Source organism: Rhea pennata, chromosome 1, assembly GCF_028389875.1.
Source record: "Rhea pennata isolate bPtePen1 chromosome 1, bPtePen1.pri, whole genome shotgun sequence".
Lineage (NCBI taxonomy): Eukaryota > Metazoa > Chordata > Aves > Rheiformes > Rheidae > Rhea > Rhea pennata.
In genome coordinates this window covers 46,510,694-46,538,592 of record NC_084663.1, presented here as the reverse complement: position 1 = coordinate 46,538,592, position 27,899 = coordinate 46,510,694, and the positions used below count along the sequence as shown (strand labels likewise).

At 36.7% G+C, this 27,899-nt stretch overlaps 1 protein-coding gene across 2 annotated transcripts; it reads left to right on the top strand.

Moving 5' to 3' along the window:
- Positions 1–385: 385 nt before the first annotated feature.
- RASSF9 (Ras association domain family member 9) lies at positions 386–27,899 on the top strand. 2 transcript variants are annotated; one of them, XM_062568151.1, is made up of 3 exons: positions 562–607; positions 860–1,179; positions 24,238–27,899. In XM_062568151.1, the coding sequence occupies exon 3, from the start codon at positions 24,254–24,256 to the stop codon at positions 25,505–25,507; it is 1,254 nt and encodes a 417-aa protein (XP_062424135.1). In that variant the 5' UTR covers positions 562–607; positions 860–1,179; positions 24,238–24,253; the 3' UTR covers positions 25,508–27,899. The 2 variants fall into 2 exon arrangements, with proteins under 2 accessions (XP_062424130.1, XP_062424135.1); XM_062568146.1 differs by lacking the exon at positions 860–1,179 and having other exon boundaries at positions 386–607.

The following is a 27,899-nucleotide window of genomic DNA, read 5'->3' as shown; positions in this document are numbered from 1 at the left end:
AGGTTATTATGCACAAAGAACTGGTGTGGCAACTGTTGCTTGCCCTTCATTAACGTTGCTGTTTAGCTGAACGACTTGACCTGAAGTAGCTGCAGCCTCCCGGGAAAGTTTTCAATCCTTTTGTTGTTTGTTTTTGCATAGTTCTCCACTGGAGCAAAACCCCCGTTTTCCCATTTGCTGGCTGGTGCCCTGAGGGTGATGAGGCTGAAAGTTTTGCAAGTTCTGTACATAACTTCACATCACAGGAGCAAGTGTGGGGTTAGACACCCCCCCTCGTTTTTTTTTTTTTTTTTTTTTTTTTTTTTTTTTTCCTTTTCCTTTTTCCTTGCTCCTAAACGCCTCCTTCAAGATTGCAGCTGGGCAGGACTCCAAAGGTGCAGCAGCGGCACCAACAAGCCGGAGTTCAAAGTTAGCAGTAAATTACACAACTTCCAGCTCATCGCTACGCTCAGTGACTATTAACAAGCTGGAAAGCGCTCAGGGAGAAGAAAATAGGGGAGAAGAGAAACATTCTCGAACTGTTTGGGGATCGCTGATGTTATGCTTCTGCCGCTGGGATCATGGCTCCCTTTGGAAGGAATTTATTAAAAACCCGGCATAAAAACAGGTAAAGTCTGTGCGTGCGTAGAGGAAGAGGGAGGGGGAGCACGGGATGGGTGTTTTTACACTTTTTTTTTTTTGGTTCTGGGAGAGGATGTGTCGCTTCGGAGCAACGCAGCTCCCGTGAGCTGCAACTTCGGGGCTCACGTGCGAGTGCGAACCGGGTCGGGGGAGCGAGTGCGGAGGGCAGGGGCGCTTGAGCCCTCCTCTCCCCCGCTCCTCTACCTGCCTCTCCCCGCTTCGCTCTGGCCCCTTTAAGTCCCAGGCAAAACTTTCGGCGAGGAGGACATTGCTCTTCCTAACTTTGAACCTCCCCCGTGCAAACCAACGCCAACATCTGAAGTCCCTCGTTTGAGCGAGCTGGGACCAAACCGGTGCCGAGAAGAGGAGCTGGCCGCCGCAGGGTGCGGTGTCCGCGCCCGCAGCGCTCCGCACCCGCGCTGCGGAAAAACTCGGCGAAGTTTCTCACGGGCGGGCTGCGGCAGAGCCCCTCTGCGCCCTGCTCCCCCCGATTTTCCCAGCGTGGGAGAGCCGCAGGCTGCAGCTGCGGAGAGTCAGCTCTTAACTCGTCTTCTGGCCGTAAGTCTAGGAGGCAGGAGGGCGGCGGGTGCGCGCCGGGCGGGGGGAGGTCTTGGTTACCCGTAACCTTGAGCTACGCTTCGGTGCATTTGTTTTTGCTCGGGAAAAAATAAAATAAAATAAAAATGTTCCGGTTGACAGCTGTGCTGCTCAGGTCGGCTCCTTCCGAAGTTTCTTTACGAGGACTTTGCCCCTCGCTTTGTGCGTGCTTCCACATGCCATTCATATGGATTGTAAAAAGAAGAACAACAAAAAAATGTCTCCTGTGTGATCATTTTAAGTGCTAGGAGGGTATTAAAGTTTTAAAGTGTAAATTTTCTTGGCGTGAACGTGCTGCTTTGGTCTCTGTGGAATTTACAGTGGTTCAACCCGTCTAGCTAAGATTTACAGAAACATATCACTGACATTTTGGCTTAGTGATAAGCTCATAGATCAATTGTATTCTCTTCCCCACTTTAACTGTTGTTCTTCAGCGAAATTTAGACCATATTTGAGGGTACCCTGGGGACGATCTTTTTTTCAGAAGGAATAGGATTGGGCCCTAAAAAGACATGTAAAAATGTCCTGATTTTGATCCAAATGCAGGTTTTGGCTTTAAGAATTTTTTTGCTCTCATTTGATACACCGAGAGTTGTTCTGGAGGTGAGATTGCTGTTGAGACTGAAATGATTAACTTAATAGATTATATGGAATTAAAAAATAGAACAACAGAACTACATTGCTCTAGGTTTTAAAATACAGTACTATTTGAAATAATACCGTAGATTTACTGCTTATATATTTTGCTAAGGAGTTTGGAAGCACAAATATTCACTATATGGCTATTCTGTATTCAGAACATCTAGAAAGGTGTACATGAGCTTTTTTATCAAATTGATTTTACATAAAATTGAATGTTCCTGTTGTTCCTGTTAAAATACAAGATTTGCTATTGCCATCAATTACCTGTATAACTATGTTAAATCACAAAGTACAGTTCCAGTCCATTCCTGTGCATCCGTTTCTCTTTGGACATTTTAAATAACTTCCTACTAATTGCATCAATCTCATTACATTCACTGATGTGACATTGTATTGCTTGGGAAAAGGTCATAATGCAAAGCTTTAGATTGCAAATAAAAACTGAAATACTGAATGTTCCCTGTGATGGAACATTTAGCATTTTCTTTTCATTTGATGCATTTATGACTTGAGAAGTGTTGCCAGGACAATAGGGGTAAGTCTTATGACTATAGAAATGGGGGGGGGGGAACAAGAACAAAGCAAAATACATAATTATTTTAAGGATTTGTTATTACCTATTCAAATATGTAAATTTCTCTATATATCAAGTTCACTTTCAATAGTGAATTTTGACTATGTTTCAGACTTTGCTTTTAGACTTAGTAAATGGATCTTGCAGTACAATAGAACTGTGAAAGAATTCTTTTTTTTTATTATGATTGTATCTTTGCCAACTCATCTGAAATTTTGAACTGGAAGTCAAGTGACATTAAAATTCTTAGCTGTGTTTAGAGCAGTAGATGCAAAGTCAGAACTTATGGCTGGTTAGTCTACCTTGCCTTAATTTGCCTATCTGTAAAGAGGGACCAAAAAAGGACACCCAGTGTCCTTTTGTGTATGTACGTATGTGTAATTTAATTTACTACTTATTTTTTAGGTTTAGTGCTTGCCTATCTCTTTGAGAAATTCAGTTGTAAGAGAAGAAATACGGAGCGAAAGGGGAGTACAAAGGGAGCAAGCGCTATCCTTCCCCGCCTTCCCACTTTGCATTTTCACTAAGAGTAATTACCATTAACTACGTTGGAGGAGTAATATCTATGTTTACAGAAGGACGTAAAATTAAGTTAAATGGTTTAGTCAAGGCAACAAAGATAGTTGGAGCAAGAGCCAGAAGGAAAATGAAGGAGTTGCAGTGATTTGCTCAGATAACAAGATGACACCTCTGTAATTAGTGCTCCTCTTGCAGCACTGCCTAGAGGTCCCAATAAAAGATCGGGGCCCTGTTTTGTAGTAGGCTCTTCACACCTAGGTCATAAAATGTCAGCTTCTACCCCAAAGATCTTAGAGTTTAAACAAAGAGTTTACTTTAACTGTAGCTCTGTGTGAGCTATGTGAACAGCAAGTGTGTGGGGGATGCTGTTGTGATGCCAGAAGCCTTCAGAGAAAGAAGCTGTGACTAAACCCTAGGAATACCAAACCTGTGTTGAGCTGCTTCTTGTGAGGTCTTCAGTCTATATTACTTTTCTGGGCTGCTGAAATCTAGGTTATGAAGAAAGATGGCACAAGGCTTAGGTAATCATTAGATAGGTGATTGTAAGCCCAGGTTTGATTTCAGAAGAGCACCAGCTAGGAATTGGTCTCTGACATGTTTTTATGGGATAGAAAGAGCATGAGTGGTATCTTGATATATTTTTCAAGACTTATGAGGAGTGTTTTATACAATTCTCCGACCTCCTGTGGCATCCAGAAATAATTATACTTCCCAGAACGTGTATATACTTGTTAATGTGTCCCCTGGGGAACAACACACCCAAAAGATAGTGAGGCCTCACCCATCTACAAATCCAAATATGATCCATGGGACAGGCTGCACCTTATACAGCAATAAATTAAGGAAAAAGGATATTTTCCTGCAGGATTCAGACTCAGTGACATGACTGAACTTGAAAGGATTTATTTTTAGGTAAACCTCTTAAAGATGCTACTCTTTGGAAGTACGTGATGTGAGAAAATTCTCAGCCAAAGACTGAATCATATGGAGTATGAGAAAGGGTATTGAGTTCTCTGTAGATTATGTCTGGTGTAGGTATAATGCATTACTCTTCACAGAGACAAAACAGCTCCCTATTTAAGTCTGAGCAACAAACACAAAGCATATATATTTGCAGTGTATGTGTTTTATGATTTCACACTGTATAAAATTTCCTAGTTGCTAAGTAACACAGGAATCTGTGCCCCATTGATTTTCTGAGATTAAGACTACTCTGCTCTTGGGTGCTAGTTTTGATCACTTCTGAGAATGGGTCTTTAGGTTCTCTTGTCATTTAATTACTTCAAATGTTACTCATCACCTCAAAGATATCCCAGTACATCACTGTCTTGCCATGTTATCTTCCCAGTGATCTCACTCCAAGAAAGTTGATTCCATTGCTATTTCTCTTTCATTGAGGCCATGTCCTTGTTTCTTTTTAATCTAAACTCTAACCAAACTTAACAGAACTCTAGAGTTCCATGAAAACGTTTGATTGTAGGTAGGTTGAGGAAGAAGCAAGCCAAAAGGGAGAATCTACAGAGAATCCCTCTTCTTCACATAGTAGTCCTTGAAGCTCTAGGGCTACGCTGCGAGGCACAAATAGCTAGAGAAATATTTTTGCCCGTGTAAGTCATGCTGGTCCGAAGTTTACCACAACCACTGGTATCCTCTGTTGACATACAACACATTTGAACCCGCAGTCCTGTTTAATGATGACACAGTTGTGTTGCAAATCTGTTACTATTTAAATGTTACTGCTTTTGTTCTTCTTCGCTGATTTTTTCCACATTTTACCCTGAAAGTCTCAGCCCCACAGCAGTTAGCATAGTGTTTCTGTGTAGGAGGCAATCATTTATTTTGACTCCTTTTTTGTATGCCTCTCTAATTATCTCCTCAACTCTGCTTCAGAGATGGAAAGAAAGACCATGCATACCCATTCGTTAGTATGCATGCAGAGGGCGTTCTTCCTGTCCTGAGAGTCAGAGGCCCCTCCCCAGTGCGAGTAATATTAAATTACTCTCTCAGGATTTATATTACAGTGCAGGATAATGAATTAGATTAGAGACTTCATCTATGTGATACTGACCTAACATTATCATGTTCCCTCCCCTCGTCTCTCCCTGCAGTAGTTTGTTGGTGTACCTAGGTAGCTCAGTGACTTGAGTATTACTCTGAACACCTCTACTGCTTTACAGTTGAGTGCACTGTAGTGCGTTTTAAGCCTTGATGAAGCAAAACTGAAAATACTCAGCATTTGGGTTTGAACTGGAAAAGCTCTTGGAGATCAGCTGCTTATCTGAATGAACTGCATGTGAACTATACTGTAAGTCTAATGAGATCATGTGAAATGGCTAATACTTCTCTTCTGGGATGAGCGTACCCTGAGAGAGGTCTGTATGAAGTTATAAAAGTGCTTTTCTGTTCTAAGACTACCTGGAATTTGGTATGTATGTTGGAGGAGGTGCATAAAGGCTTATTTAGAATCAGTGATGTAATCTGTAATAAATTTTTGAAATGAAAGATGATTTTGGTATGCTTCAGTAACGATGGAACATATTCGTGTTGTTATTTTCACTTTTCCCGGACTGTGAGCTGCGTTACTGAACTATCAAAGAAGAGGTTCCTTTTTGAGCCAGAGCTCATACATTCTGATTTATTTACTGGTACGGCTTGTCAGCTTTGTCTCAGGGGTCAAAATGGTTGCATACATTTTCTAGTAATCTCTGTACACATTTGTTCACTTTCAGGAAGAGCTTTTCGTCTAGCAAAACACTAACTTTATTTCTAAGGAGTTAATTATCTACTATCCCAGGAGGGCAGACAGCAGTTTCATTCCAGTGGAGTAAATAAAATGACTGATAGATGTGTGTAATACTACACCAACTAAAGAAAGAGCAGTACTTAGGTTAAGTTGAAGCTAATCTGAAGCACTAATATAATGTACAGTCAAGCTGAGAAAACACACGAGACAAAGAAAAATGTTTTTAGTAACTGAAGAAAAATCTCACTGGTTAATGATGATTTCCTATTTTACTAATGAAAAAAGTAATATTTTACATGCAGGGAAAAGGATCAGATATTGCTACATGAATAATGTCAGTACAGAGATGAACATTTTCAGAAATGTGAATTTTTCTTTTCAACTCTAGTAACTTTCATAAAAGTCAGTGATAATCACAGGCTAGAACCGCTTGAATGCCCTGCAGTGGTATACCTGTATACTCAGAAAATCTTATTTTTTGTTTGGTTTTATACAGCAAATAATAATAACTTAAAATTATAATCTTAAACATTATTATTTGCAAGCATTAATATCACAAATTATTACAAATAATGTAAAAAATTAATTCTTCTAACTTCTTTTTTTGGTATGTAGGTAAATGCTTATTAATGGTGACAAGAAGGATGATATAAGGTAAACTTCTTGCCTGAGACCACAAACTAAATTAGCCTAGAATTGTATGTTGGACATGCCAGTAGCCAGTTTTGTGCACAGAGAACTGAGTTATCGTTGTCCTTTCTAATGCTTCTCTTACATCTTATGATGCTTTCAATACTGGACACTACAGATAAAAAGTCAAAGGAGTTCTAGACAATGGCCAGAAAGAAAAAGTGACCAACTTAATGGAATTAGAGCAAAAACTAGATGACTACATTTACTTGTCTAACAAAGGCCAGAACAATCCTTTACAGAGCATAGGTGTTAAATATATATATAGCTTAATGTAATCCTCAGGTAGGTACAATACTGTATTACAGACAAATGTCTTACAGACATGTCTGAAAGTTTCTGTCTAGTCAGTTCATACCTGGTTTGTATCTGGACTTATTTATCGTTTATTCCATGCCTGTGTCTCCCTTTCACAAAAACTATGTAGAATTGAGTGCAGTATATTTGTCATGCATATATTGGTGATGGAATTTTTACTTCCAGGGTTGTAAATCTTCCACAGAAGTGTAGAATTCTTGCAATAAAAAAAAAATCATAAATCATTTCTCATTTATATATGTTAACCATAAATATAAAGACAAGAGATAATTAGTGATTTTGGAAGTTGCAGATTTTGGGGAGCCCTGTTAAAAAAAGAAAAAAACCCACACATTTTATGGAAATTGTTGGGCACCTTTTTGGAAGTTGGCTCAACTGGGCACCAGAACCACCCACTAGTTGCTTTTCCTGTCTTGGCTGATCCAGAAGCACGTTTGAGGAGCACGTGTTGTAATAGTGATAATGATACCAACTTGCTGTGTGACCTTAGACAGCCAATACGCATGTTTGGCTTTCCTTAGCTGTAATTTGGGTGATAATGTTTACATGCCTCAGGAGAATAAGTACGACATGACTAGACAGTGTAAATTCTATAGAAGTCCACAGTGTGAAAACAAGTTAGTAGGAAGTGTATGACTAAAATCTGGGAATTCCTTGTTTCTAATCCTGTGTACAGTCCACCAGAGTTGGCTGCCACACAGAGAAATGAGATTACACCACAGATTGTTTTGTTTTGATTTTTACATGCTTCACTGAGAAATTTCCAATGGTATGAGGTTTCTCGTAATGATAAAACTGCTGGTGAGGAGGACTGCAAAATCACAGAAAATGAAATAAATATAACTGTCGTGTTTCTTAACAGATTGTGAGGTGATTTTGTGAGGTAAACATAAGGAGAGAAAGATGATTTTGGAAGTAAAAAATTAGAAGGTCTTCTTTAGTAATGATAATAAGATTTTCCTGTAATTTTATTTTTAATATTATGAAACTCAAGTCCTGATACCATATGGAGAGGAAGAAAAGACACCACACTTGAGAGACCATTTTCCACTGTAAGTTTGGCAAACCTCTCAAATGCATTTTATTTAAAAACCTGTTTCTTTTTCACTGAATATTAAAGTGTCTGCCTGAGTACATGCTTGCATGTGTCAATCTGAATAATTTTATATCGAGTTATAGGTGGTTACTAGACATATTCTGGAGCATTAGGATTGCAGATAGGTAAGCAAAACAACTGGCCTATTTTTTGTATTGTTATCTTGGATGTGAGCTAAACTTCTGTTTTCCTGCCCTTTTTTTTTTTTTTTTTTTTTTTTTTTTTTTTTTTTTTTTTTTGAGGGTTTTTTTTTACTTTCATTAATTGGCTACATTACCAGAAGTAATGATAGGAGGAAAATATATTTAGACAGGGGTATGAAATTTGCTGTGAATGAGATACATAAGTCTGAATTGTCTACTTTGAGGGTCAAAACTGTCAATCTGATTACTTTGCTTTCTTTATTTTCCATCCCTATCTGTTTTCATTCATTAATGTAAAGCTTTCTGAGTTACAAATTTCCCATCATAATGGAAAATATAACCAGCTCTCCTGACAAGCACAAGATATGTTTCTTTTGTTCTCCTTAATAATGTGAAACTAACAAGGTTTAAATTAAATACGGAAAAGTGAAACTTTCTTTTTCAGGGATAAAATCATTTTTTTTTAGAAATATAATAATACTGTAGTAATAATGTAGACCAAGTTTTGTTTTTGTCAGGGATAAGTATGTTTACATCAATTTAACTTGTAAGCATGCATGACCTCAGAGGAGTTGTGTAGTTGAGTGAAGACTACTAATTTTTAGAAGAGTCTGCCCTTGGTCTTGAACCTGCCATTTGTTCTTTGTTAATAGATTCCCTCACCTATGTGGAACTCCTTAGTTGGCTTTCCCCGAGCTCCTTCAAGTTCACCATAGGATTATTTCTACTGAGGGTCATTTCCACTGTGAAAGTGCTTTAGACTTAAAAAAAATCAGAACAGCAATTGAGGCAGTATTTTGACAATATATTTTATGCCTCATTTGTTACAGGAATTTATCAGATTCTTCCTACTGATCAAAGAGTGGCTTAGTGATACTTATAAATGCAGGACCATATGCTGCTTTTCATTTGCCCTTGTTTCTTTTGGCTTTATAATTGGTAAATTGATATGCTGAGCTGTTGTTTCACTTGGACAGTGCCTGTTGTTAGACTTCCTCTGTACTGATTACTAAGCTACTAACTTTACTTGTTTAACTTAATAGTTGCCTATATCTCTCAGGGCCACTTTGTTATTAGTATCTTGTTTTACCAAAAAACTCTGTACAAACCCAGCTTCCTAACAAAAGTTTGAGATTGCTGTTGACTTTATTATACTTTCCCAGATTTTTATTTCTGGTACTTTAGGTTCTAGCTAGACAACTATTCATATTTATTTACTCATAAAGACCATTAGAAGAGTCAGAAAAGAAACGAGTTATTTTTAGAACTGTGGTTGTGGATGTTTGGTATATTTACTTTTATTGATGGTTAGACTGTTCATAAGATTCAGGTAGACTGTAGAGCACAAACACATGGTGAGATGCATCTTACCCAGCTTTAACCATTAGAAATACAGGTATCTAGTCATCTTGCTACTCTTTGTAGTTAATGAGTACAGCTAAACATTTCCAGAGGGCAATTCATTTTGTCTTAGACATCTATTAGTCACTCTTTTGGAGGTACCTATCTTATAGCACTGATTACAGAGGAAACTCAGAGAATTATCTTTGACTACACATCTGCATTTTAAATAGATGAGATGAGCTCCACCCAAATCACTTTCAAAGGGAAGGTTAACATTTCTGAATATCCTGCCTGCACAGCGCATGCTCAGACTTTGTAGAGGACCTAGTTAACCCTGTACTGAATGTATACCATATTTTGTGCCATTCATTTTAGAAATTAAAAAGTAAATAGTTAATGGAGCAGTGAATTACAGGTGGCTAATATATGATTAAGGGAGAACCATTTGAATAAGCTGGATGGTATTCCCTGCCCTTGCCACAAAATTCTACGTGATGCTGGGCAAGTCACATAAACCACACTGTACAAAAGTGGTTACTCACTGTGTGTTCCTCATTTTCTAATTTGATGTCCTGAAATCTGTTTTGCACGAGGGCTAAGCGCTCACAGGGGCAAAGGAAGTTTATAGATGTCCTGATGCAGACATATTTTGTTATAGGTACCAGTTCAGTCAACCAGACAGGGAATGAGTGAATGTCTTTGGCCTAACTCTTTTTGAGCTTTGGATTTGTAAGAGGAAGGTAGTATACTTCTTTACTTGCTAGAAGAGATTATAAAGATAAATTCAGTAATGTTATTGAAGCAATTTTGTGTCTAGTGATAAAAAGCACAAAAGAAACCAGGTACAAGACATAGTAAAATGAAAAATTGTGTGTTTTATCAAAGGTCATATTCTGCATAGGAAATGGGCACATATATAACGAAAGTAAGTAATAAGGGCTACGTCTACAAAGGAGAAGGAGACTTCGGTACTTACATGCCATTGCAGTTGCTTAAACCAAGCATTAGAAACTTCTAATGTTCACAAAATTGTCATTAAAACTTTTCATAGTAGCTTTTGGTTGGCAGCATTCACCAGATTCAGACACTACCATTGCTAGTCTCACATAGGTCCCAAAAGCTCTGCAGCTGTGCGTCTTGCTCATACCCAACCAAATGAGAAGAAAGGCAGGTTTTCACCTTTCCTAGCCATAAGGTCTTATCTAATAGCCCTCTTCAGAGCATATCTAATGATAAACAAAGTGCCGCCAACTGTTCCTGTGGTCTGAACACCTTGTGAGATACTTGTATTCGGATCCTTAGCATCTGTCAGGAAAGTCCTTAAATCAGCTGGAATTCCCTGGGTTTCCTGTTGAAGCTGTTCAATTTGTGCTATAAGTTAATTACAGTAACTAGGAGAAAGACAAAGATTTGTGTTGAAAGCTTCACTGGGGGAAGGGATTCAGGCTTTTGATTCTAGTTTTAGTTAATGCTGGAACATCTGAATGTGGTCTAACAGACGTGCTTAAGTCCTGCCCTTTTGTTTGCATTTCTGACTGTTTTAGATCAGTTCCTGGTAAGCCTGCTGGTGTCAACAAATCGCATTGTTAGGGGTCTAACTCTTCTGTGGCACTTTTTGTGGAAAGAAGGGATTATAAATTGCAGCAGTGGGCAAGGCACCTGAAAGTTGTAACACCCAGTATTTGCAGAGACTCAGTACCTTCTGGGACTCTAGCATAAATGAGTGTGGTCTACTGTACACATTCAGTGAGGCAGGGTTCAGGATGTAAGAGCAAGGATTCATCTCACTATAAACAAACTGAATTGAATTCATTTTCATTGAACTAAGAAGCATAGCAAACACTAGTGCCTAAAATATTTGAGTGTGTGACTTTGCAAGTTACATATTTCTTTTTAGTAAAGTGTATGTGTGTGTGTATGGTGGGTATATATTTAGAATATTAGCACATGCATGAGACAGCATTGTATGTGATCACATAATTTATTCACATGTATTGCATATAAGGTATACTGTCATATATATTATTATAGATCTAACCTGCATTAAATAAGTGTTATCTACATCTAATGTACAATAAAATATATTACAAAAAACAGATTATCATGCATAACGTACAGAAGAAATAAGCATTTCTGTAAGTTATATACATATACATCTAAATGTTATAGAACTGGGTACATACAAGGTTATTTAAAAGTCAGAGATGACGAGTAGAATGTGAACATATCGGAGAGGAATTCTAAATACATGTATTTCTCCAAACATTATAGTTGTTTGCATGGCAGAAGGAAGAGTGCCTTCATTTAGCTGTCACTGCTATATCCATTCAATTTATGAAATGTCTTCTTAGAAGTAAACTGTCTTTTTATCTTCCCTAAGCTATAAAGTCATCTGCATTGCTCATATGTTGAAAGGATCCCCAGCTGCAAAGACATTTGGATATATGAAATAATGATTAACTCAGATTAATTTTAATGTTGACTCAGTCTGACTTTCTGTGAACTAAAGACAAGTAGTTTGCAGTGTCTTTCTGGTGTCACAGCCCTCTTGGGATAATCACTATCCTGTTGTAGAGGATATCCTGTAGGATCTCACAAAACTAGACCCATGGCTTCTTGGGACTCTTGTCCTCTGGCCATAGATATGTGTCCTCTTTCAGCTTCAGTCCCCCCCCCCCACACACACTGTTCCTCACAGATTCTTTGCTGGGAGTTACCATCTCTGCAGTTTAGCTGCCTGAAATGTTTCTATGATTTCTTCAGTCGCATTCAGGAGGCTTATCATAGCCAGTTTAACAACAGGCCTTTATTTTCATGGTCTAACTCATCTGGACTCTTGTGGTTTGAAGAACAGTCAGATAAGCAGCACGGCATATCTAAGTTGAGTCTACTGCAGTAGGAGGGTTGTGGTGGACAACTGACGTGACTGTGAACTTCGTCAGGTGGCTCCAGCTAGAAACAGAGAGGAATATTTCTTGACTTCTGAGAAGCACTATATCACTTTCCATTAGCCTTCCTGACCCACTTGCTGTACACTAGCTCTGTCTACTGTTATTTCATAGAAATGGCTCCTCAAGGGCCACTTATATTACTGGCTTCAGCTTCCACAGTGAATTCGTTACAGATTTTAACAAGTGCTTCTATTTTTGTGGATACTCTGAATGTAAATACCAGTTCCGCAAGTAAACATGACAATAAAGCTAGACTGTAAACAGGCTGTGAGGATTCAAAATTGAGCCCTTCCTATCTTCAGCTAGAAGAGGAAAAAGTATATTTTTACTCATTATAACAGTTTCATCATAGTTCTAGACCACTTTGGGGATTAAGTTGTGATCTGTGCTATATTTTAGGATTCAAATGGTTTTTTATCTGGATTACAGAATGTTTTTTCCTTTGCAGTCAGCTTCCTTCATCTTCTCACAGCTAAAAATGGTGTCCGTTTAAGACACTGTTCAGTGCATTTCTCTCTCTCTTGCCTATACTCTCTTCTTTATCAGAATCCAGTGAATCTCCCAGTTCTCTTGATCCTTATGATCCGGCATGAACCTTGCTTCCAGACAGCAATTCCTCCCTCCTTGCCTTTCCCGTCTCTGTCCCTCAGCTGGATAGAATTAGTTTCAGAAGCTACTGTGCCCTCTTTAGCATATCCATTGCTAGGGAAGAGTCTGGCTGGTAAGGTTAACAGTTTGTTTTGTTTGCTCAGTAGCTTCTTCAGAGAGGATGTGGTGATAGTTAAGAGACCCCATCAGCCTGTGGCTGAGTAACTACATATTGAAGCATTCATTGATAAGCAATTTTAGAAAATTACCAGAATGCATAAGCAGCACATAGATCTCTCAGATTGTCAATGGATGCTAAAATGCTTTAGATTTTTTTTTTAATTCATGTCCAATTTTCTTGTTAATATAATTATATATCTAATACTCAATTTAGCTCTTCAGAGTGGAGAGTTATATGAGAGTCATCATGAGATGATGAGTTCATCATCTCATCTCTCTTTTTTTTTTTTATTCCAGCTCTTCAAATATTATAAGTAATGGAATACATTTGTCATTGAATTATGTTTCTGAAAGTTTGAGGGAGAAATTTGGAAAAGCTAAGAAGAATTTGATTATAAATGAGGTCTTGACAGAACTCCTTTTGAGGTGACATCTTCAATATACTTTAATGAAAACAAATGAAACAGAGAAGATAATACAGTATAATTTGAAAGTGAAGTGGTTGACTGTCTGTAAAATTTATTACAATAGTGAAATACAAAAGAAAATTTAAGCCTATGCTGCTGTTCCCACTTCTGGCAAACTGAATTGCTACTTGAACTAAGTTTAATGATATATGAAAGGGCTATTCTGAAAGAACATGAGTGATGAAAAAATAAAGAAAGTAAAGGTAAAAAATGCCTGATTTTTGGTGCCCATGTGACTGTGCTTTGGCCTTAAAAAAATAAATAAATAAAAAAGGTATGGAGTAGCTTTAATTTGTTAATGCACACTAGGATAAATTTGTAATACTAAGGGGGAATTTTAAGGGTGATGTTTCAGAAGATGGCTGCGCAGATCTAAAGGGTTACTCTTGCTGAAAGGGCAGCTGTAACCCCATGCCAGGCTTTTGGCCACTCCCTGCCATCTTCTTTGCACCAGCACTTGTTCTCTGCTGACACCATGGGACCCAATTCAGGGATCAGTATTCACACACACAAACACTTTTGTATATGTATATATGTGTATGTATGTATATAAAAGTGTGTGTGTGTGTGTGAATATATATGTATGTGAATGTATGTATGTATATGGAGGGATTAAGCTTTCTGCCAATTCAGCAAGCTGAAAACCCTTTGGTCAGATTAGCACTAGAGGTGGCACCTATAACCTATAAAAATGTATTTTACAGTAAAAAAAATAGTGTTTAGGATAATCATTTTCCTAAGATGATTATTTTATAAACAATTTTGTATATTTTGGGTTGGGTTTTGGTAGTATTGGGTTTTTTAAAAGACAGAAGATAAAAGTACTGATTCCTGTGATGTTCCTTATCAGAATCATGGACTATAGCATCCAGGCTCTGAAGTTCACCACAGGCTATTGCTTGAGTAGCTACAGAGGTAATTACAGTAGGTAGTTGTAAGGAAGAGGCTGTAAAGAAAAAAAAAAAGATGCTTTACAAAGCCTTAGGTTTGAGGAATTGGTCAGAAGAAACCAAGTCCACCAGGACTTTCTTTTCTTTCATTGTTAGTTATGGAAGAAACTGTCTCAAAGGGTGCCACCAGCAGTACAAAAGTAGTGATAAATTGTTCAAGCCATGCTCTGTTTCTGAGGGTCCATAAAAAGATCCCAGTCGTCTTTTGTCCCAGGGACTCTCAGAAAGATGGCATGAAATTCTGTGGTTTCCTTGTCTGTATCTTGTTCCTTCATTCAACTTATATGAGTATGACTGCTCTACCTATAGTGTATTTCGTTAATGTTTTGGCAGTACAAACTCAGCTTCAGAATCTTCTGTGTTTATTTATTCACTGAGCAAGATGTCAATAAAGCCAGGGGAGGGAAAGAGTGTATGTTTGTCTTTCAAGAAAGGCTGAACAGAATTTAATCAAACAACAACAAAAAAATAGTGCTTTTGACCCATGGAATTCCCCTTACTTCTTTAATGCCAAAAGCTCTGTAGAAAAAATCTAATGTGAAAAATGAGATAAACTAAATTTCTATTATTTGGCTAATAACAACAGTTCTAACTTTGTTTTCAGAAGTCTATTAGCTATAAATGTTTCTACTTCCTTTGTGTACTGAAGGTGTCGGTAGAAAATTAGGAGCACAATAACTATGGTACAGTTTAACTGATGCTTAAATACGCTTAGGAACTAAGCTAAACAGAGGAATACTACAAAGAATTATATTTTTGCAACACAATTGTGGTAGGTAAAATTCCGTGGTATCTTCAGTTGTGAGCTATGCGAACTGACCACTGCCCAAAATCAGAATGTAGCATTTGCTACACTGATATTCCTGAAGTACATGTTGCTTAGTAGCACTGGAGAATTTGAAAATGTCCACCTTCCCATTCACCCCCTCATGGTCCAAAGAATTACTACCACTGGATACATCAGTGTTTGTTTTGGCTCTGGAGCTTTTAATAGGTCTGCTATTCCAGCATCACATCTGCTTCCTCAATAGCAGTTGCAATATGCACGTCGAAGCGTGTTTTGCCAGTAAATTGTTAATGTTATTGTTGTCCTTGGAAAATATTTTAGTGAACAGCTAGGTCTCCTGTGTTCTCAAACCTCCGCTTTGGCCGGCTATCACAACTACATACTTCATCCGATGAACAAGGTGCCTGCTACAGCATTCTGGGTACTTAGCAAACTTGCTAATGTTACTCATTGCAATCCAAACATTTTTTGACTAATACCCACTTACCAAACCTATGCCTTTAAATATATAATGGAAAAATGATGATTTGACAGGAAGGCATATTCAAAGTGTGTATGTAATTTATAGAGAATGTGTACCCTGAGGGGGAGAGAAGTAATTTCAGAACTAAGGCAAGAGAAAAGGACTGGAGCAGATGCAATCTTCCTCTGAACGGAGATTGCAGCTTTTGCAGTTGACCGTAGGTTAAGTGGTTGGCAGGATAAATGTGACATAGAGCAGAGCTAATAAGCGAAGGAGAGGACATAGTAGCCATTCAGTCATCTCAGCTGAAACCTGCACTTGAATTTAGCAAAGAAGATTTTGCAAAACAGCAGCCACCACTGAAGCAATGACAGAGAGCTATTGTATCATTATTAAACGATCTTTTTTTCAGGATAATCTTCCATAAGTATCTTTCTTATCTAGTGAGCAGGGTGGATAATTCCACTTATAATGCCCTTTCTATATTTCTATCTATTCATGTAAAATACTGAGTTAGTACAATTTTTTTGCCTTCACTTTTTTTCTTTTTATACTCTCTGCTGTCTGTTTGCTTATCAGGTGATGCAACTATTAGAGTCCCATTTTTCTTTTCTTTTCTTTTCTTTTTCTTTTTTTTTTTTTTTTTTTTTGCTTTTGTTTCTCTTATATCTGTTGTAAATAGTACCATTTTTCTTTCCTTTTTATTTTTCTTAAACATGGGCCCTTGTTCAACTACCAGTGTCCAATTATTAGATATTAGAATGAGACTCACATTTTCCCATGTGTTTTTTTTTAACTGAAGTTTGACATTTCAAGTCATCAAGAATTCTGGTGTGAATGACTTATTTGTAATAAAATGCTTATTTTACATAATTTTTGTTTATCAGTCTACCTTTTCATGTTACATATGTTGTGATACAATAGTATTATTCCATACCTAATCACAAGTTAATTAAAAGAAATTTTTGAAAAGCACTAGGATAGTGTGAAATGATTGGATGAACAGAAATTTCTGCCTTATTTCACTGTTGAATTGTAATGTGTGCAATTCTGTGCAGCAGCAAACTAAGGTGAGATGGCATCCAACTGCAGAAGGAATATAGAACTAGTCATATTTTTAAGTGCAAAAATGTGTATTGATGTAGAACGTAACTCTCAAGCAGTGGCTAATTTAAATGTTTCATAAAGGCTTACTGATGGTATGGGATTCTTGCTGAGTTAAAAAAATGTTCATTTAAAAAGGAATTACAAATTGTAGCTAAAATGATAGTAAGAGGAATGTGCTGTACACAGCTGGCTAAAATAGTGCTTGTTTTTTATTTCAAGTACCCAGAATATTTTAATTTGAACATCCAAATTATTGTCTGTATGCATTTATGTTTGATAAATGTCACATCAGTGCCTAGATACCTAATAGTCTCTTCTGTTTTTAATAAATACCTAGATGTGTTTCTGTAAAAGAAAAAAAAAATGTATCATTGAACATCGTTAAACAGATGCAAAAAGAGATGGGTATAGTGAAATGTAGGTTAGTTCTTTTGAAGGAATTATTTTCCTTTCCCAAGTTCTATGTTGTCCTTTCCAAGTTTTACTGCGCTGTCAGGTGCAGCGTCTCTGCACACTGCTATCTATGTCGAGCTATTTTGATTATTATTGTTACAGTACCAGTCCTGCCTTGCCTTGACACTTTTTAGCGAGGCATTGCCCTGGTGCAGAAAGGAAGAAGGACCAAGCTATTGGCATATCATGTATGGAATTTATATCCTCCACATCACATGGACATTAACTCTGCCTCCATAAACATTGTTTTTTAAGGATAAGTGAAGGGGAATGGGTATGGAGTTAGTTAATAGGCTGCCTAGAATCCCTCAGGCTTTGGAGTAATTCCAGCTTCATTGGGTGGTGAGAAAACAGATACTTGTTCCATGCTGCCCTGAGGAAACTCAAGCATGTAATCTAGTTAGGCAGGAGACATACTTTGTGTAGGATTTGGCCTTTATTGCTTTCTGAATGACTATCCAGAAGGTGATAGGAAGTTGAGTAAAAAAGTGGATTAGATGTGGATGATCTGAATAAACTTACTGTGAACTTCTAATGTGATCTATTTGTGCTTGAAAGGTTGAGGGGCTTTTGACCTAAACTTTCGGTATGGGATGTGTATTCTTTAAACTTACTCTGTCAGAAATCCCACTAGATCAAATTAAGTTAGTTTCATTTGAGCAAGGACTGCAATACATGACACCAGTAGCTTTACTTTTTACAAATCCCACAGAGACAAAATATGTTTAGACCCTTTTTTCAGAATTATATTCTGTTGTTTCGTATATACTTGTATATGTTTGGTAAAATACTGAGATTTTGAAAAATAAATAATAAAAGCAGTGATATTATCATTTCTAAGTGGAATATGGTGATTGATGAGGTCAATAGCCCTTATATGCATTGATTTGTAAATATGACTGGTATCAGAGAAGCTCCTAAATGACACTCTGTGTAGCATGTGCCCATAGGACATTTGCAGGTTGTTCATATCAAATAGGTGTCCCTGCAATTTTGTCCTCTCCTTTTTCCCAGCAAGTAAATACAAATGAAAGCTATCAAATTTTGGTGATAGGCAATTATGGCGAAGACCTGAGGTACCAACGTAAAAGGAGGTAACAAGATTCATTAGTGAGCACCAAAAGAAGGCATGTGCGCTCTGTGTCCTTGCAAACCAAGGAAACACTGAAGGGTGCAGAATGAAGAGATGACCACAGCATAAGGAACTGCTCACTGAAATCCAGGTGGGCAGATTTGTGGTGGCCAGTCAATGATGAACCTCAGTTACCATCTGATCTACTGCAGATCTACTGTCCACTCAGTTGCAGCATTGCTAGGGTTTATTCTGCAAATAGGAGGCTGTTTATAAATGATTGTTATGTTGCCTTTTTTTGCATTGCTAATGATTGTTGTATTGTGCAGCTTTTGGGGGCTCATGCATGATGAAATGTGTTTATGCAAACAGAGTTTCAAAAGAAAAAAATACCTGAAAAGAAGAAAAAAATCTCAAAAGTGCGAAGCTTAATTCTTTTTCTACACCAGAATGAGCTAAATGAGTTATATCATCTACCACCAAAACAGTGCAAAGAATCCTCCTGACAAAAAGAATAATTAATTACAGATGATGTGCCACTTGCAACTGCAATGATGAATGGAAAAAAAAAAAAAAAAAAAAAAAAGAGGTGACATTGCACTAAGAGGTACCAGAATATTCCAGTCCACAAACATTTTGTGCTCTTTAACAGGTTCAGCTTTATGGCATCTGATTAGCAATAATTACATTCATACATAATAAGTAAAACCTCTTCAGTCGCTGAAAATCAAAATTACAAAAGTTGATTTTACCAGTAAGTTGGTGAAAAAATAAAATTAAGCTATTTCACATACACGGCTTTTCAGCATGAGCTTGGTGATGGTAAATTTGTAAATCCTAACAGTTTTGTATATTCTCCATCAAAGGATCAGTGTACTTCTTTGTGTGCTATTTTCACTTGCAGGTTTTTTTAATTCTTTATTAATGATTTTAATGACTGGGGGACACAGCTAATCACATTTTTGATCATGAACGTGGTCTCAGGTTTTGAAGTACTCTACTAATATACAAAAATTGGTTTTGGAAATCGGTCGTGTTGATTTAAAGTTGATAAAGTATTGAACGATAGTGCTGCCAAGGTGCTCATAAAATTATGTGTTTCTCTCTCTGTCTCTCTCTGTGGAGAACATCCCTTAAATTTGGGGAATAACAAAAGTGCTGCTTCCAGCATTTAAATTATCTCATATTTTGACTTTGCACAACAGGCATGCATACCTGTTTTTGTTTTGTCTGTGCACTGCTGCTATGTACTACCTTTTTTCCCCTAGGCCTGAAAAAAAGAATTAATGTAGTGTGTAACTAACATTCAGCAATCAGCTTGTGCTGACACGATCAAGGCTTTGTGTGAGGTCTATAAAGTTATTAGATTTTCTTTTGGCTAACAAGTAAAGAATAGAAGGAAACTGGAAGTCAGAAAAAATAGGAAATGTACTTTTGACTATTCTTTAGCTTAAATGCTTCTCTGTTCCTAAGCAACAAATAACTTAAATTTGTAAGAAAAGTGTTGTTTACACATTGTCATTATTATCAAGGCTTTTAAATCATAAATGGATAGCTACAGAGAGAGCGAGCGAGCATTTCAGTGATCTATTCAAAGAAACAGAATTCAAGACAGAGCTGTAAGATTTGAGGGTGTCTACAGCAACAGCCATAAACCATTAAAAAAAAAGAGGAATTTGCCTAGATAGTATTGAAGAAGCTGCATTTGAAACTGTTTTCGAAGAAAGCCAAAAATTTAGACTGTACAAACATCCTAGCCATTACCGACTCAATTGACAGGTTACTCAGAAATGACCATTCTTTTTCTTTCGTTATAAAACTGAAGGATGTGAAGGCCAAGGAATTATTAAATATGAGACGCTGACCTCTCTATTAGAGTGGCTTTCTAAAGCAGAGCTTGTTGGTGAATGTTATCGTTTTAATACTACATCTCTCTCTCTCTCAACAACAACAACAACAACAACAAAAGAAGAATCTAAGACCACCATTTATTCAAGATGAGGAGTGACAAATGGGATTATACTTTCATTAGTATTGAAATTACTTTATAGATTTTCTTGTATATGAGAGTAACAAACAAGCAGTGAATAGTCCTTTTTAGGTTACTGTCTCAAAAGCTTTGAAGTTGTAATACCTAGGTCCCATGTTTAGTTATCTTTAGCAAGTCTATTGCTATCTAAACCACTCCTGTTATAGTTCTCCAAGATACTAAACTAGAATTTGGTTGAATTATTCTCACCTATACTTAGCTATTGGGAAATGAGGTAGCTAGGTGAAGGTGGTCAAATAAGTCTCTTGTGGTCATTGAAAGACAGAAATTTCATTTGAGGATTCATCCCAACTATTTTAGGTGGTTTAGGATGTGATGACCCTTGGAGGTCATCTCTCCTCAGATGACAATAAGAAGCTCTGATATGTTTATACTTAAATCTTAATTTACAGATGGCTAAGTGAGATGAATTTCACCGGATATATGCAGAATCTGCTGCGTACCTTCTGGGAGGAAAGAATACCATAATGAAAGATGACTCGTAGTATAAGCATCTTTTTCATCCTGAAAACAAATCTTTAGAAATTACTAAATTATGACTGACAAGCAGAAGCCTCATTTTTGGTTTGACATTATCTAGATTAACTATCATTAAAGAATTATACAATAAATTCTACTTAAAAGGCCTGGAAGGCCACATCACTTTACCATTTTATGGTTGAAGATAATAAAGAATGCTTGATTTCTTTAAAAGACATTAGAATTCCATAGGACTTTGAGATTATAAATGAATAATTAATTTTTTTAAAATTAAAAAGCAAGAGCAAAAATACAGTAACAACAAACAGAAAAATAATTAAAAAAATTTTGCACTTTGTGCTTCTATTTTCAGAATTTCCTTTTTCCTTCTCTCCTATTCTGTAAAAGATGGCAATATAAATATAAGATATATGTTTCATATATATTTACCAATGCACACATATATATGCGTATATATATGTATGTATATATAAAAATATATATGCGTATACAAACTTCTTGATTTCTTTATGTATTGGCATGTGCATATATTATCCCTTCCTGTAATGCTGCTGCTAGTTATGGACTGCAGTATTTTCTGACAGGTTCTGACCACTTTCTATGTTGTTTACAGAGATCATACTGAGATAACTTTGTAATAAACAATTCTATTTTCATCAGAAGCTTGCTTAACTCCTGCTGAAGTCAATGAGAAGTCTACATAAAATAGTACATCATAAGAATTTATCAGTACATTAATACTGTATCTATTTAAAATTTATTTGACAATTTGCTAACGTCACATACAGAAAGGCATAGCTTTTATAAGCAATCTTTAAAGGAGCCAGGAGAAAAAGAGAAAGTAACTCCTGCTTAACTCATATAATCTGCTTAACTCATATAATCCAATAAACACTGAAGATATTGGGTAGGAGAGAATGCAGAAATCAACCAAAAACAGGAATGGGAAAAAAATAAGAATTTCAATGTGGAAAAAAAATGCATAAGAATCTCTGAAGAATGCTAACAGACCAAGATAACACAAATTCTCTAAAATGTGTTTACTGATTATAAAAAGCAACAGGAAAGAGCCATTCTGAACTTACTGCCTCAAAGTCCCAAACTGGTATTACACTTTTGCACTTATTTTATTTTTATTTTCTGTCAGTAGATTTCTGAGATGAAATTCATTGATTGGTAATATATTTTTATTTCTAGATCAGTTATTTATCTAATGGAAGTTCAGCTGGATTTTTTTTCTTTTTATGTAAGTGTGAGGAGAGGTATTTGACAGTCATAGATAACCTGTGTTGCAAAGACCTATGTTGCAATTATCTATTTATGCAAGTTTCATTTTACTATCAATCTGTCGGCAGACAAAAATGTTTCAGTAGCACCCTGTATTCTGTAAACCTACAGAAAGGACAAATAATGATTTTTTTTTCAGCATATGACATATTTAACAGTAGCATCATTTAATCTAGTATTTTTTTCCTTCTTTTCTCTCCTCCTTCCCTCCCTCCCAATTTTAACCTGCATATTTCTGCTTATTTGTGATGTTCTGCCATTTTCTCTCTCTTTGATATGTATTTTCTTATTTTGGGTATTAGTCTAGAAAACATTTATTAATCTTCCAAACACCAATTAAAAATTATAACTGTCAGTAATAAATGCCAGCAAAATGCTGGCCGATAAGAAGGAACTATTGAAATAAGAAGATGATTTCATCACTCAGAGTAATTTAACAAAACACAATTTTTTAAAGAGGAATGTTCCAAGAGATGAAACAATGCTGTTGGACAGAGTTTTCCTGTGCAATGATACTGATAAAACTCACTCTTCTAGATTTTATTACTATTATGTTGCACTCACCTGTCTTTGGAAGATTCTTGCCTCCCAGTCAGAGTGGTACCTACAGCTGAGTCAATCATAGTTCAGTTTTTTGGATTGCACTTGTCTTTCAAGTTGTGTAGCAGTTAAGAAAGAAAAGCAAGTTGGGTTGCTTTAATAATCACAGAGTATTACCCTAATTAAGTCAAGTATGACTCCATTCCTACTGCATCTCAAATGACTAGAAAACTGCTGTGACAAAGTACTGCCCGATAGGAACAATCATGGTATTAAGCCCTTAGGATACTGTCCAAATTGTCATTATCATTTTCAGGCTTTCCCTGTGGGACTGTCTCATCCGTTCAAATGAACTGAAAGTGATACCAAAAAATGCAAAAATTTCTCAGGAATTAATTGTTTTAACATTCTAGGCAAGATGCCAAATCCCCGGCTCAGGGTAAGCAGCAAATTAAGCTTATGGAAGCTGGAGGATTGTAATATTCAGTAGAAATTCCATTACTTTCAGCCTCATCTCCTGCATCGGCTGACTGGTCTTTCATCATTGGATGTAGTCCTTTGCAGTCCAGGTTGGACAGATGGGGACAAACTTAAGAGTTTACTCTAGTGTGAACATCTACGTTTGGTCAGCTGGATGACTCTCTAGGTTCCAGTAATTAGGTTTGATTAGAGAGCTACAGTAACAATAATGGGATCCTCAATACCTGAATTTAGATGTCTTAATCTGTAAATTGGTATCAGCTGGTAAAGTTAGGTTAATACTCTATTCAGTAGAATTCATAAATTAAAAAATGTGTTATTTTAACTTTTAAAACTTCATGGCATTCATATAAGTTAGATTCTGAAGCATTTCTACATCATTTCAAAGGTTAAAAAAGTGTATGGGTATATTCTCAAAGCTAATATTCTCTCAGAAGTCATTGGGATTCATGCAGTTTGGTACGTTAGTAATAGTACCAGATTTCATGAGATTTGCTAATGAAAATCACAATAGCAAGCAATGATGTTTATGGTTTTCTGTGTGCATGTGTGGCAGAAAAGCTATAGTTTTGTCTTACCATCATGTTCTTTTAACTCAGATGCTGTTCTATCATCTTTTCTTATTTTGAGTGGTATTTCAAAGGCCATGTATGTTCAGTGTGCGTTTGGAAACACGATTCTTTCCTTCAAAAGCATAAGTGATATTAACAGCCTATCGATGTTTATGCAATGTTTATGTGATGAGAACTGATATGCAGATCTGAAAGTTACATGACTCCAGTGGAGTCTGGACATTTTGCCAAACTTTTGTCACTTCTTGTTAACACATGCTCGTTAAATATACCAAAAAAGGGATAAAAGAAATTTTATGTAGAATTTACATTCATCTGGATTAGTAATAATATTAGAGCAGCAGTTGAAACAGGCATGCTTTTCTATTACTTAATCCAAAGGTATTTCTCCAAGTAATTAAAAAAAAAAATAAAAGAATATGAGCAGTTTTCAGTATGGTAGTCATATCAGAATTATATTTTTTATTCACATAGTCTATGCCATTGAAGTGTAACTTATATTTTGTGTCATTTTTCTTTCCAGATCTCCCAGCAAGGACATGGCTTCAAATGAAAGAGAGATTGTGGTTTGGGTTTGCCAGGAGGAGAAGATTGTATGTGGCCTGACAAAGCGCACAACTTGTGCAGAAGTGATTCAAGCGCTACTGGAGGAACATCAGACAACATTTGGAGAGAAAAAAGTCCTTTTTGGAAAACCTAGTGATTACTGTATTATAGAGAAATGGAGAGGTTCTGAGCGAGTCCTTCCTCCTTTGACAAAGATTCTGAGACTCTGGAAGGCCTGGGGAGAAGAGCAGCCTAATTTGCACTTTGTATTGGTAAAGTCTGATGCTTTCCTCTCATTTCCACTGTGGAAGACAGCTGAAGCTAAGGTAGTACAAAATGTAGAAAAACAGTGGGAGCTCAGTCCAGCAAATTACATGAAGATGTTACCAATAGACAAGCAAAAGAAAATTGTCAGGAAGACTTTCCGGAAATTGGCCAAACTTAAACAGGACAGTGTTCAGCAAGAGAGAGATAATATGGAGACATTGATTCATCTGATCATTTCTCAAGATCATACGATTCATCAGCAAGTCCTTAGAATGAAGGAACTAGATCTGGAAATAGAAAAATGTGAAGCTAAATTCCATCTAGATCGTGTAGCCAATGATGGAGAAAATTACGTACAGGACTCTTATCTAATGGTCAGTCCAAATGAAGCTGAGCAGCAAATGAATAGACCAGATGATCAAAAAGAGATGCATGAATATTTGAATAAAAGTGAGGGAATATTACAGGTTGAAGAGAGGTTGAAACATCACAAACAATTAATAGAAAAGCTTTGTGCTGAAATTGAAAAAGAGGTACGTGGTATATGCACAGAAAGAAATGCAGATGATGTGCACACAGAAGGAGCTACTAATGCTGACCTGGAAAACTCAAATTTGGAAAGTGTAAAATGTGAGCTGGAAAAAAGTATGAAAGATGGTCTGAGAATCAATTCATGCTTGAGCTGCATTCAGAAAGAGCTTACATACAGGGACTCACTGCTTCAAAAGAAGGAAAAAGAATATGAACTTCTTGCAGAAGAATTTAATTTACTACATGTTAAAGACAACATGGAAGCCAGGCTTCCATCAAATGGAGAACCATCCAAGGGCACTGGCGTCTCCAGCACTGCAGTTCCTGACTTTGTTCACAGAGTGACTAATTTAGACATAAATGACACAGACTCTGACACTGGAATCAGCTCCACCCATAGTCAGGACTCTGAAATAACTTCAGGGGACATGGTCCTGTTATCAACATAGTTGGAAAGAGTCACGCATTTATAAACAGTCGTCTTTTGGAGGATATTTATAACCGTTAGTAAACCTTACTGTCTTCAGAGTGCAGTCCTTTAAGATGTTAAAACCATGGCATCAAACTAGCAATGTAAACAGTGTCTATTTTTGTGCTTAAAATTATACTTGTGCTTAAATGCATGGGCAATCTCATGGGTTAACTGCTAGTAGGTGCAAGATCGTTAGCTCTGCTAAACCAGAACAGTGTTTAGACCTTGTAATATTGATACTCAGTGAAACAAGAGCATTCTGATTGGCTTGGACCAAAAGTCTGAATTTGATATCACATAATCTTTGCATCTGCCTCTACATCTCTGTAACTTTTTAGGAATGTGAATTAGAGAATAGCTCGAACTAGAGAGAGAGAGCGCTTGATTTTCTGCTGTGTTACATTAGTTTTGTTCCGCTGGAATTTCCTTGGCATAAAGCTGCTGTAAAGGTGTGTATAATCAAGCATGTAATCTATTTAAAAATAGTTTTTATGATACTCTAGGACAAAAAAAGAAACTGCTTTTATGCTCTATATTTAAACTTATTTTTGAGTAACCAAGATGACATCTTCACAAGCACCTAAGTCTCATTTAAACAATGACTTTGTACACAAAGATTTTTATTTTCCCTTCTCTTTTAGAAGCATCCAGCCACTACTAAGATCCCTAACAATTCTGCTCATGTGCTGTCACCCTCTAGTTGCCCCAGTGATGGTTAAGTCCACATAGTTTCTGCCAGTGAGCATGTCAGAACCACCTACAGCCTGTTTCTGCGAGCTGCTCAAATCCCTAGCTCACACCTAAGCCCCAGGGGCGTTTTCACCAGGGCGTTCTCCTGCCTGTCCCACCAACAGGATCCGCTCTTAGATCTCCTCCGACCACAGCTACCAAATCGAGCACCACACAAGAGACAGGCAGGAACGAGATGTTTTTGGCTCTGGCTGGATGCTGTTTCCCAATGGCCAGGTAGTTAAGGTTTTCAAATAAATAGACTGTCAGATCCCATTTCATACTGATTTGTAATAGGGTATGAACCTATGTTTCCTGCTTCCTCAGTGAGGGCTTCAGGATATTATGCAGCAAATCTCACCTTTCCTGCTAAAAGTGTTCCAGTTTATACAGCTAATTAAATACCGGGGCATGGAAAATGAAAGAAATACAAAAGGTGAGAATTTTACGACCATGTGGTTAAATCAAACGCCTCGGATGTTGCAGTTAAGCTCTAATCATTCTCCAGGTAGTTTCTGAAAGTCCCAAGTTGAGGTGTATAAGTCTCCTCAGTTACTGAATAAGATTTCTAACTCTGAACCAGACACTGCTAACAGGGGAATGTGAATAATTACAGGGTTGCACACTGAAGGGTACCATGTTCATATTTTGCAGATCAGTCTTTTTAACTTTTGAAAACTTATTCTAAAACCTGATTAATTAGATGAAGAAACAATATATTCTGAATGAAGTTTAGCTCCAGCAAAGCTCAAACGGATCCTGGAATTAAAAGCCTTCAGAGTAAATAAAAGGACAGTACCTACATGGTATAACTGTAAAATAATTTCAGATACACTGTTTTTATTTCTTATATTTTTGACTATTTTGGACTTTGGTAATGTCCCTTTTTCTTCCTTGACGTGTCTGACAACTATCTGTTTTCTAAAATGACGAAAATGCTAGGACTGCTGATTAGCACATATTTGACGTAGAGAAAATCTTTTCTAAAAAAACAATTTTTTTTGTGTTTTTAAGATTTTCAATATTGGATTTTTTTAAGAGAGTTTCTGTTCCAGGAATGTGTGCTAGCTGCCATAATAATATTTTATGTTATGTTTTTATCATACAATGTTATTTGAACACTTCACTAATAATATGTCATATTTAGACACATCAGTTCCTGATGGAAACTCATGTATCAAATATATTATCTTAATGTTGTAATAATTTATTAACGCAACTCAGCATCTTTTGAACTCTGTGATATCACTCTGACAAGTGGAAAGCACAGATTTCTGAATGTTGAGAGTAGGCTAATGTATTCTATGAGTTCTTGTGAATTTAGTTAACAGTTATTTCTAAAGAGTAAGTTTTTTTTTTCTTTTTCTCCTTTTTTTTATAAATAACTTGGAATAAAGAATTCAAAGAGAATAATATTCACTGCTGTGCAGGCCAGTACAAAACCTTTGGGGGAGCTAATTTCCATTCATCTTCTAGCAGATGTTTTTCTCCCACAGGAACTGGTACTGTTCTGAGAGAAGTGATTTTCATCCATACTATGTGCTTGACTGTACATTCCCTGTAATGTGTAGACTTTAAGAGTATTATTGTATTTTAAGAAGAAAATGGGAAGAATAGACTGGGAGAGAGTATTTCTTAAA